Source organism: Dromiciops gliroides, chromosome 2 (assembly GCF_019393635.1).
Source record: "Dromiciops gliroides isolate mDroGli1 chromosome 2, mDroGli1.pri, whole genome shotgun sequence".
NCBI classification, from domain to species: domain Eukaryota; kingdom Metazoa; phylum Chordata; class Mammalia; order Microbiotheria; family Microbiotheriidae; genus Dromiciops; species Dromiciops gliroides.
The window spans coordinates 77,007,596-77,019,891 of NC_057862.1; the positions used below are offsets into that span (position 1 = coordinate 77,007,596).

Sequence of the window (12,296 nt, forward strand, 5' to 3'; positions counted from 1 at the left end):
CTCTTTTTTTCCTTCTCTCCAGCCAAAGAGCAGTACTTCCTTCCAGGTAAGGAACCTCTGAGGAGTGTGGATGAGAAAAGAGATCCCTGAGCGCCCTGGCCCTGGGAGGTTGGTGTGGTGGAGGGCTTGGACGAGGTTCCAGTGCATGCCCTGGGTGGGGGGAGCCAGGTTAGCCCTGGGCTTTTTTATGAACAGGGATGTCCTGTGCCAAGTACCCTTTCCTGATTTCTCCTGACTCTTTCCCCTGAGCCAGGCACAGAGGATTACCAGCTAAACAGCGAGTGCAACAGTGACGCTGTCTGTCCTCACAAGTGCCGCTGTGAATCCAACGTGGTGGAGTGTTCCAACCTGAAACTTACCAAGATCCCAGAGCGGATCCCCCAGTCCACTGCAGAGCTGTGAGGACACCTCCTCTACCACCTTGACCTGCTTCTCTCCCTCCCCTCTCCCTTCCTTTGCCTCTCCCCCTTCCCCTTTCTACTCTCCCCTTTTGTTCTTTCTGGAATTGACTCCAGCTTTATTCCTCTACGGCTGTCAGAGGGACAGCTGCCTACTTCTAGTCCATCTTGGGGACTCCATTACAATCACTGCTATGTAAGGGGGGTATGAAAGTGCTGTGGCTATTAGGGTAACCTCCATCCATCCTGGGACCTCTCACTCCAAGGGCTTCTGAAACCACTAGGACGATCAAATATTGAATGGGCAGATAGCCATCCACCATAAACATTGGCGGATAGCTGAGTTCTACTCTTTGATGAGACAACTGGACAGTTTTGCTCCTTTGCTGCTGACTAGCTGACAGAGTTTGGACAGTGTACTCTATTTGTACCCCAGTTTCTCATTTTATAAAATGGGTATAATTATGCCTACCTCTTACCTAAGCAATATTGTGAGGGTAAATATGTATTTATACATGCCAATTACCCTATTCTTCTTGGAGGTAATGTGAGGTATGTGTCTATTTGCTATTTTGAGCCTGAAGACAGAACTCAGACAAATAGGAAATGGTGATTAGAAAATTAATTAAGGTTCTGTTTATAGTTCTGTTTTGAAAGATATTAATTTATTGCCTTAAGTAAGAGTTTCTGATTTGCCAAGAGTATGCTTATGAAATTCAAACATATTGTAGATTTTGCTACAGTAAATTGATACCTCAGTTTAAACCAAATTAACAAATATTTGCCTACTATAACAAATATTTGTTAAATAAACACCAAGCTAAAAAAAGATTTTAATGGAAAATAGTAAAAACATGAATTTAGTGAATAGATTTGATAACATCTCCTTTTTTTCAGAAAGCTCTTTAGAACTATTAGCCAAGGGGCAGCTAGTTGATGCAGTAGATAGAGTACTGGCCCTGGAGTCAGGAGTACCTGAGTTCAAATCCAGCCTCAACCACTTAACACTTACTAGTTGTGTGACCCTGGGCAAGTCATTTAACCCCAATTGCCTCACTTAAAAAAAAAAAAAGAACTATTAGCCAAAGTTTGACATTAATCTATCACATATGTGTATTTATCAATATATGCAAACATATGGGGCATCTAGGTGGCGCAGTGGATAGAGCACCAGCCCTGGAGTCAGGAGTACCTGAGTTCAAATCCGGCCTCAGACACTTAACACATACTAGCTGTGTGATCCTGGGCAAGTCACTTAACCCCAATTGCCTCACTTAAAAAATATATATATGCAAACATTCGGGGCAGCTAGGTAGCTCAGTGGGTAAAGCACCAGCCCCGGATTCAGGAGGACCTGAGTTCAAATTCGACCTCAGACACTTGACACTAGCTGTGTGGCCTTGGTCAAGTCACTTAACCCTCATTGCCCCACAAAAAACAAACAAACAAACAAATATATGCAAACATTCAAAGTATATGTAACTTATTTATTCATATTGAAATGACATTTTTAGTATTTTCACTGTTTTAGCTCTAGGTCTATCATATTATTTTAACAGGATAAGACAATTTGGCTTAATGAGTGGACTCTCTTTGAGGTGGTGACATATCTTTATGGGATTCCCCAGAGATACTCCTCTGATGCTGTCATCTATTTGGAAGTGACTAATTTCTCCCATTCAGTGCCTCTTCTTCTCTTCCTTGCCTACCACAGAAGGTTGAACAACAATGAAATCTCAATCTTAGAAGCCACTGGGATTTTTAAAAAACTTCCACATCTAAAGAAAATGTGAGTCCAATTCTATTCATCAAATATTCGGCAAGCCCCTAGAAAGTGTGGAGGACTGTGCTTGGTGATACAAGGATGAATAAGACACAGAGTCTGCTCTCAAGGAATTAATAATCTAATGGGGGAATACATCGTATACACATAAACTTATAACATTAATGAGAGACTAAGGAAAGGAGGGGAAGATCATTGTCCTCTTATGAGGACCAGAGAAGACATCATAGATGAGGTGGCATTTGAAATGGATGTGGAAGAATTGGCTAGGACTTCAGCCTACCCACTTCTGGGGGTTGAGGAGAAGTTCTGAGCATCAGGAATAGCATGATAGCAAGAGAGGTTGACCAAAAGACCAGTTGGAGGAAGGTTTCTGGTCGAATAGGAGTTTCAGCTGGGGTCTAAGGACAAAATCTGAGAGAATTCTAAAAGAGAAAGGAAGGAGAAGAATAGCCTTCATGAATACATGGTCTTGGATTCAAAGCTATATTGAGGCTCACATTTCTCTTCCCCTCCTGCTGTCCCCAGTAACCTCAGCAACAACAAGGTGACAGAAATAGAAGATGGTGCCTTCGAGGGGGCAGCCTCAGTGAGTGAGCTGCACCTGACTGTCAACCAGTTGGAATCCATTCGGAGTGGCATGTTTCGGGGTCTGGATGGCCTGAGGACCCTGTGAGTACCTGGGAGATGGGGAGTGGGACATGGATTGATGGATTTGGATGAGCAAAATAATATCTCTGTGGAGTTAGACAACAGGTATTAAAATAAAATGGGAATGGGGGCAGCTAGGTAGTACAGTGGATAAAGCACTGGCCCTGGATTCAGGAGGACCTGAGTTCAAATCCGGCCTCAGACACTCGACACTTACTAGCTGTGTGACCCTGGGCAAGTCACTTAACCCTCATTGCCCCACAAAACCCAAAAAACAAACAAAATAAAATGGGAACAGGAGCAAGGAAGACAGGTTTATCTGTGGGAAGATGGAGTTGCCAATGGAAAGGAATTCTCGTTATTGTTGTCTTGTTACAGAAAATTTTTTTAGTACTACCTAGATTATAAAAGGGCATTTGTTCACAAAGTCTTTGTTATCACCAGCTGAAGGCTTGGGGGTCTTTCTTGTGTCCATGAATAATCCCAGTCATCCTCTTGTCCTAAGAGTGAGTATGACACCAACATAGAGAAAGGCCAATGTTCTTGAGTGCAAGAGAGCCATTGTAGGTAGTTAAGATATACAGATATAGATAGATCCACATATACACAAGCATAAGGACGTATGCATATGCACACAGATAATACACACATGCATATCTGGCCTGAACCAGGATTTCATTGGTGTAGGGAATTCCCAGTAGGAAAACTCTCTGAGACTGTAGATCAGCACATTCTCTGCAATATAAGTCTTAGGGGATTGCCAGGGGCACTGAGAAGTTAGGTGTCTTGGGAACTCAGTGCCTCGGGGACACAGCCAGCATGAGACAGGGTGAGGACTAGAATTAGTCTTCCTGACTCAGAGGACATCTTTCTCTAACCATCAACCCCCATACAGAGGAAATCACAATTCTGGTCCAAAGGAAAAAATTCATATATGCATATACGCACACACACAAATACATGCATAGACATAAGCATGTACTAGACAGAACATTCCAGGACTTAAGGACAACTACTACCCAAGTATGAAGGCTGTGCAAAGAACAAAGACAAGAGAGGGAGTAATATTGTGTATGTGTATTTGTGTGTGTTATATGGTTTTGTGTGTGTATACAACATGAATGTGTATGTATGGAGAAGTTATCTTTATTTGATAATGGTAGTAAGCAGGAGAGACAGCATGGGGTGGGAGAGGCAGCTGGACCCCTGTTTCCTTTCCTTTCCTCTCCTCTCCCCTCCTCTCCCCTCCTCTCCCCTCCTCTCCCCTCCTCTCCCCTCCTCTCCCTTCCTCTCCCTTCCTCTCCCTTCCTCTCCTCTCCTGTCCTCTCCTGTCCTCTCCTGTCCTGTCCTGTCCTTTCCTGTCCTGTCCTGTCCTGTCCTCTCCTCTCCTCTCCTCTCCTCTCCTCTCCTCTCCTCTCCTCTCCTCTCCTGTCCTCTCTTCTCCTCTCCTTTCCTTTCTTTCCTTTCCTTTGGAGGTAATTGGGGTTAAGTGACTTGCCCAAGGTCACACAGCTAGAAAGTGTCTGAGGCTGGATTTGACCTCAGATCCTCCTGACTCCAGGGCTGGTGCTCACTGTACCACCTAGCTGCCTCCTTCCACCATCCTCCCACCCCAGCCCCTCATTTATTTCAAAGGGACCTTGATTTTTAAAAAGCCACAGAGTTCCAGAGCTGGGTTCTAGACCTGTCTTTGCCGCTTGTTCAATCTGTGACTTTGACCACATGACCTCTCTCTAGGCTGTTGTTTTCTCATCTGTAAAATGAGAAGTTTGTACTAAACCAGAGGTTGTTAACTTGGGATCTGTGGAAAGACTTCCGGAGAGGGCCGAGAACTTAGATGAGAATAAAAATGACACCGTTATTTACACTCATTTAGAACTGAAATCGAGAGTTTCCTCCAATCACAAACGCAGACAACTTACCACAGATCTTAGTGCATAGCACAGCACGGTTAGACTGTGTCACCACAGAAGTCACAGGTGTTTGCGTATCCCATTACTCTTGCCTTCATTATCTCAAAATATCACTTACACTCATTACAACTTCAAAATTACTGTACTTATTAGACCCGTTGCTAGATCACATGTGATTACAATCTTCCTATCTACAAACTTTCTTGGTTATCCGCACATTCCTTTGTAATTCTCTGTATTTTATGTATTTATTTTATGCATCCAAAAGCATTGTTACATGATGGGTCCCTGGGCTTCACCACAGCCCCAGAGGGTTAGCCCCAGACATGTTTGGCCCCCCCCTGACCAGAATGATCTCAAAGCTCTCTTCTGCCTCTACTGCCTGTGAATCTAGGAGGAGGGTTCGTTTGGGAAGTAGGTTAAGCTTCAGTGCACAAGATGAGTGTGTCTGAGCCAGGAGGAGCCCTGTCCTCCCCTTTTTCCTTGTTTTTCAGAATGCTGAGGAACAATCGCATCAGCTGCATCCACAACGACAGCTTCACGGGCCTTCGAAATGTCCGCCTCCTCTCCCTCTATGACAACCAGATCAGCACCATCTCCCCGGGAGCTTTCGACACCCTCCAGTCACTCTCCACCCTGTAAGTTGAGAGCTCTCGGAGGCAGCAGTGGCCCTGTTGGTGGAGCCCAGAGGACTGGCTGGCACCCCGCAGGTGGCCCCAGCACCTTCCCTGCCCCAGGGACCCTTGAGGGCATGATAAAGAGCAAACCTCCATCTGAGTCAGTCTCATCAGCCAGGGCCACATCACTTTTTGTTCTGGTGACCAGAGTGAGGGACAATGATGCCAAAGAGCACGGCTGAGCCGGGCTCGTATCAGTCTCACAACTTTTGCTGTTCTGTTGTTTCAGTTGTGTCTGACTCTCTGTGACCCCATTTGGGGTTTTCTTGGCAAAGATCCTAGAGTGGTTTGCCATTTCCTTCTCCAGCTCATTTGACAGACGAAGAAACTGAGGAAAACAGTTAAGTCACTTGCCCAGGGTCACACAGCTAGTAAGTGTCTGAGGGTAGATTTGAATTCAGGGAGGTGAGTCCTCCTGACTCCGGGCCCTAGTGTCTATGCACCTAACCACAACAATAATAACAACAGCAGGCATTTCTATAGCGTGTTAAGATTTGCAAAACAGTTCACATGCATTATCTCTCATCTGAGGAAGAATGTAGTCTTTCTCTTCCTGAGCCTGGGAGCAGAGTAGAATTCAGAAGAATTTGGGAAGCTCTTCAGCTTTCCAGCTCACTCTATGCTAATCTTCCTCAAAAGAGGAAGCTATCTTAGAAGCAACATGGCAGAGTCTGAAACCTTTTTTTAGGGCCGGTCTCTGACAATTACTGGCTAAGTGGCCTAGAGAGCAAATCATTTAATGTCTGAGCCTCAGTTTCCTTATCTGTAAAATGGGAGTCGTAACACCTGCCTTCCTAAGTCAACAGCACGTTGTAAACTGTAAAATGCTATGTCAACATAACATTATTTTTATTATTATCTGATGTATTGTGAATCCCCTGAACATCATGCACATCCTGATTCAAAGGCAAATATGAAAATTTAACCTAAGGCCAAGGAGGAATGTTTTTTTTTAAATTACTACCCGCCATTTTGAATTAAGCATTGTACTTTCCCCCTCCATTGATGTATATTTGATGCTGCACCATTGATTGCAGTCTTGGTGGAGTTGGGAACTCCCTGTCGGAGAGGTCTGGCAGGCACCCCCCAGAGGTGGCCCCAGCACCATTCACCATCATTCCTAATGTTAATATCTTTCTCTGTGTCATAGACCAAACCTTATTATAAAAGTGCCAAGATTAAAAGATGTGACTATTTAATAAGGTGACTTTAAAAATGGACAGACTAGTTCTTCTACATGTAAATGAGTGATGTCCCCTTCAGAACAGTTACTTGGCAGGTTGTATACTTGGTCTGATGGGCCCCCATTGCCTAGAATCTATTTGTAGGCCCTCTCTGGCAACTGTCTACAAAGTCTAGGGCACATCTGAGATGGGTTTTCATGCCTGGACAACAAACTGGCTCCAAAGGCATTTCCCAAAGAGGAGTTCCAATAAAGCTTTTAATCAGTGCTATTGAAATAAGCACATGGGGTCTAAAGTGGACACGGAACATTTGGACAGGAAAACTCATCTTCCTGAGTTCAAATCTGGCCTTAGATATTTACCATGTGACCCTGGGCCTCAATTTTCACATCTGTCGAATGAGCTGGAGAGGGAAATGGTGAACTACTCTAGTGTCTTTGCCAAGAAAACCCCAAAGGGGGTCAAGAAGAGTCAGACACGACTGAAAGGAATGAACAACAACAAAAAACTTCATAGGTTTGTAATGATTAAATGAGAGTATATGGTAAGTGCTCTGCATACCTTAAAGTGCAACATCAAATATTAACTCTTGTTATTGCTATTATTACTGCTATCATCGTCGTTGTCTACATCTACATCTCCTTGTCCTTCCAGAAATCTTCTGGCTAATCCATTCAACTGTAACTGTCAGCTGGCCTGGCTCGGGGACTGGCTTCGTAAGAGGAAGATTGTGACTGGGAACCCCCGGTGCCAGAACCCAGATTTCTTACGGCAGATCCCGCTCCAGGACGTGGCCTTCCCCGACTTCAGGTGTGAGGAAGGTAACTCACAGGCATCCTGGGGGAGGGGGTACCTGTCTGAGGCTCTGCCTGGGAGCTGCTTAGGAGGGGAGCTCGTGGACTTCCCTTTACCCCGGCAGAGGTACAGCTAGGACTTTGCTGATAGCAGAGAGCTGAGGCCTCTCAACAAGTACAGGGCGAGGCTGGCTCTCCTTGTACCTCACAAGGCCGCTTTGTGCTGGAGACGTGCACGGCTAGGCCTGAGACGTGCCCTCCCTCTCCCCCTGGGCTCACCTCATCACTTTTGAATCTTTCCATAAAAGAACATCTCTCGGTTGCCCAAGAAATCTCTTTTTCCATGCAGGACATAGTTCCTGGCTCTTGCACACACTCATGTGTTCCCTGATCTTGGTTCTCTCTTGAATCCTAAGCAGGAAACCTTTCCTGCATCCTCCAGCTCTCCTCCCCACCTCCCCCAATCCCAGGCCAGGGTTGTTCTCTCTCCAGCCTGTGTATCTTGAAGGGACCTACTTTTGTGCCTAATATCTCCTCTAATAAAATGTAGAGTCCTTGAAGGCAGGGATTGCTTTTCCCTTTCTTTATATCCCTAGATCGGGCTTGATCGATGCTTGTTGAACCATTGCCTGCATAGTGCAGAAGCTCCAGGGTTAATGGTGAGAATTGGCTTTGCTAGCAGTTCAGGGCCCACCTGAATTTGGGGGCATATAACACACCCCTCCCTTATAGCCTCCTTAAGGGGATACTGAATCGTAGGTGCTGGTATTCAGCATCTGCTCTTTGCCTAGTCAGTCAAAAGTCCAGTGTTGTTTGGACCCTGTGGTAGAGTGGATCATGGGGGAGTATAACAGATGCGAATGCCTCACCTTCTTCTCCCATGGCTGCATTAAGTCTCCTGTTGGGAATATGAATAATCAGCCTACCCACCCTGTGTACCTGACCTGACTACCAGCTAAACCAGGCCAGAGAAATCTATCAAATTCTTGCTGTGTCTTTGAGACCCAAGGCTATTCTTTGGTCACTGAGGTGGAGGAAGTTACAGCTAAAGAGGTTAAGGAGACTTGGGTAGAATCTAGAATCAGAATCTCAGAGCTCAAAGGAGCTTTGGGGGTCACTTAGTGTAAGCCCCTATATGAAGCATCACAACACTAAAGGGAGCTCCCTTTATTCATCAGATCTCTGCTCTCACCATGGTACAATGTAAGGAGGGTTAAATTTCCAGACAGAAGAACTCAGTCACAATCCTGGGTCTGCCATTTTCCCTGCGTGATCTCGGCCAGGGATAGAATCTTTCTGGGCCTCAGTTTCCTCAATTACGTAACCAAGGGATTAGATTAGATGACCATTAGGGTCTCTCGAAGGGGTCCATTACTTCCTAAGGTAGCGACAGCTTAAGAGGGGGAACAGCTTTGATTGTTGGGAAGTCCTTTCTCCTATTGAGTAAAAATCTGCCTTGCTGTAAGTCCTCTCCTTGGTCTCAGTTCTGCCCTCTGGGGCTGTGTAGAATAAGCCTTTCCCATATCATAGCCTTGCAGATATTTAAAGGGAGATCTCATGCCCCGCCCTGCTCCCTTACAGAATTTTCTCTTCTTCAGGCTAGACATCTGCAATTCATTATTTTTTTCAAGTTTTTTTTTTTAAACCATTTCTGGTCAAGTCCCTTTGAGCACACACAAGCATTTATCAATCATTTGCTATGTGTCAGGCACTGTGCCAAGTGCTGGGGATAAGATGGAAAAGTTAAACCAGCCCCTGCCCTCAAGGGCTTCCACTCTCATACTAGTTTACAGAGGGCCTGGAATACCATTTCAGCCTGAATCAGCAGGTAATTGGGAGCCACTGATGATTTTTGAGTAGGGGAGTGACACGATTAGATCTATGCAAACAGGTAATTATGTGGCAGGAATGGTAATTTGGTGGGGGGAGGACAGCGTAGAGAATAAAGGTGGGAAATCCTTTTGGAGGGCTATTGCAATTATTCAAATGAGCAGTAATGAGGGCCTGTGCTAGGATGGTAGCAGTAAGAATAGGGAGAAGGGGATGCAAGGAAGACATGCTTTGTAGGTGGAGTTGACATGACTTGGTGATTGACTACTGGAGGAAAAGTCGATGGAAGAATCGAAGACTATACCAAGGTTTCAAAAGCTGGAGACTGCGTGAACAATGTTATCACTGACAGAAAGATTGAAGTCTGAAGGATAAGGTTTTGAGGGCAAAATCATTAGAGCTCTTGGACATGTTAAGTTTGAGCTAGTGATGACCCATCCAGATATATTTCACACACACACACACACACACACACACACACACACACACACACACACACACACACACACACACACTTGTTGTTGTTAGGTGGTTTTCAGTAACGTCCAACTCCATGACCCTTTTTAGGGTTTTCTTAGCAATTGTGCTGGAATGATTTGTCATTTCCTTCTCCAGCTCATTTTACAGATAAGGAAACTGAAGCAAACAGGGTTAAGTGACTTGCACAGGGCCACACAGTTAGTAGGTGTCTGAGGCCACATTTGAATTCAGGAAGATGAGTCTTTGACAAATATTTGACAAAATGAACAACAAATACGACCAAGCACAGATAATATAACATTTTAAAAATAAGTCAGTATGTGGCTACGTGATAATTATGTACAGATCAGTGACTCCACTAATTATATTTGCATTTGAAACCCCTGGCCTACCGTACTGAGCGGATAATGGGCTTGCCCAGAGCCAGTTTTGTTAGAATCAGGACTTGAACCCAGGTCTTTCTGAGTCCCAGGATGGCTCCCCACACTGTGCCATGGCTGCTGCTACAGTAGAGATTTTCGGGCCTTTGTGTGTCCTGGCCCCACCTTTGGCAGTCTGATAAAACCTATGGATTTCTTCCCAGGATAATGTTTTAAATGCATAAAAGAAAATGTAAGGGATTACAAAGGAAACCAATTATATTGAAAAAAAGTTATACTTTTTTCCCATCCAAGTTCATGAACCACCTTAAATTTATTCATGGATTGGCTGCAGGTTAAAAACCAGGGAAATTAGAGATATAGTTAAAAATAGTAAGCCAGCAAAGGCAAAGTTGAATTTATGCATCATAAATTTGTACTGGATGATTTCCTGAGATTAGTTTGATCTCACGAGTTCTTCCAGGACCCTTTGGTGGCCCCAGAACAGAGAATTTGGTTGGGGTGGGTGGGTTATCCACAGGTGAGGGTTCATAGGTCAACATGGTAGAAGATCAAGGGATGATTATTCTAGGGTAGTGGCTTGTTGAAGCATTAAAGGGTCAGATGATTGGGTCACATTGTGAATGGACACAAGTAAAGGCCAAATGAGGGAGATAGAGACTAGGAGAATCTGATCAATATTTTTACTAAAATGTGGCACTTGGACCCAAATATCCAATTTATAAGAAGTTCTATCAATTAAGGACCAGTTACTGTTGGTAATGTGGAGATCGGCTTAGTGTCCAGATGCAGTGACTTCAGTTCCCAAGTAGCCCAGCTGAGCCTTGACTACAGGAGGCTGAAGGGAAAAGAGGTAGGTCCCCCTCAATGATCATCCTTTCACTGACTTCCTCCCCAGGTCAGGAGGAAGGAGGCTGCCTCCCACGACCGCAGTGTCCACAGGAATGTACCTGCCTTGACACCGTAGTCCGCTGCAGCAACAAACATCTTCGGGTTCTCCCCAAGGGCATCCCCAAGAATGTCACTGAACTGTGAGTGACACCATCAGTGGGTTCCTCTAGCCCCTTCTGGCTTAGTGAAGGCCATGCAGGGTCTTTGGGGGTGAGGGGAGGAAATGAGGGGTTTCCTATTATCATTAATATTCAAAATCTTACATATCTATGTCTCTTTATCTATATCTATCTATCTAGATATAAAAGTCTATCTAAACAGATCTATCTAGACAGTCATAGACACAGACACAAACATAGATATTGGCTTACCTCTTACAAAGCACTTTCCTTATAACAACCTTGTGAAGTGGGTAGAACAAATATTGTTGTTATTTATTCAGATCACTTTCACTGGCCTGAGAAGCTCCCTGGGCATAAAATCCCATCAGCAGTGGAGATTTTAATCTTAATTATTATAATTTAGAGTATTTGAGAATCATCTGGGGCAAGGAGAAGCAGAAATGGTTGTCCTCATCACACAGTGATTATGCAATGAATAGTCAAGAAGAAGTGGGTTCCAATCCTGGCTCTGTTTAACATCTCTGGGTCTCAAGTTTCTAATCTTGAAAAGGAGGGGAGGGGAGGGGTTTGCCAAAGGAGATAATAACTGTAAAGCACTTAGCAAAATGCCTGGTACATAGCACTCTATAAATGTGTTGTTGTTGTTGTTGTTCCCTTGAAGAGAAAGGCCTTAAGGGGAACATGAGAGCAGACCTCAAGTATTTTAAGAGTAGTCCCATGAAAAAGGATGAAAACTGTTCCATCTAGCCCCAAAGGAGTGAGGAAGATGTAGAATTGGCAAAGAGGTAGATTGAAGCTTGAAAAGCTTCTGACCATGAGTGCTAATGCAAAGTTAGAAATATGTCATTGATGCATTAAATAAAATAATAAATAAATGATAAAAAAAAAAAAAGAAATATGTCATTGAGTTTCACTGGTAACTGACGACACAGGGCAGGATCAAGTCACCAAAGGTAAAAGTCTAATCATAGAATTTCCTTATTTGTAAAACAAATGTGTTGGACCAGATGAGTTCTTAAGGTTCTTTCTAGCTTGAAATCTACGACCCTAATCCTGAACATTGGGTCTTAACTGAGCCTTGGAGAATGGCTCAGCTAGGTAACAGGAGCAGGAAGAGGAGCTAGGACTCAGAGGTATGACCAAGAAGGAGGGAGTTTTTTTCCCCTTTCAATGAACATGTCTCTGCCCTTGGT

At 44.3% G+C, this 12,296-nt stretch overlaps 1 protein-coding gene across 1 annotated transcript in view; it reads left to right on the forward strand.

The window, feature by feature from the left end:
- Nucleotides 1–12,296, forward strand: part of SLIT1 (slit guidance ligand 1) — a 248,127-nt gene that overhangs the window by 197,711 nt on the left and 38,120 nt on the right. The window contains 7 exon segments of the mRNA XM_043983001.1: nucleotides 23–46; nucleotides 254–398; nucleotides 2,113–2,187; nucleotides 2,710–2,853; nucleotides 5,240–5,383; nucleotides 7,261–7,427; nucleotides 10,989–11,121. Of these exon segments, the coding sequence (XP_043838936.1) occupies nucleotides 23–46; nucleotides 254–398; nucleotides 2,113–2,187; nucleotides 2,710–2,853; nucleotides 5,240–5,383; nucleotides 7,261–7,427; nucleotides 10,989–11,121 (832 nt within the window).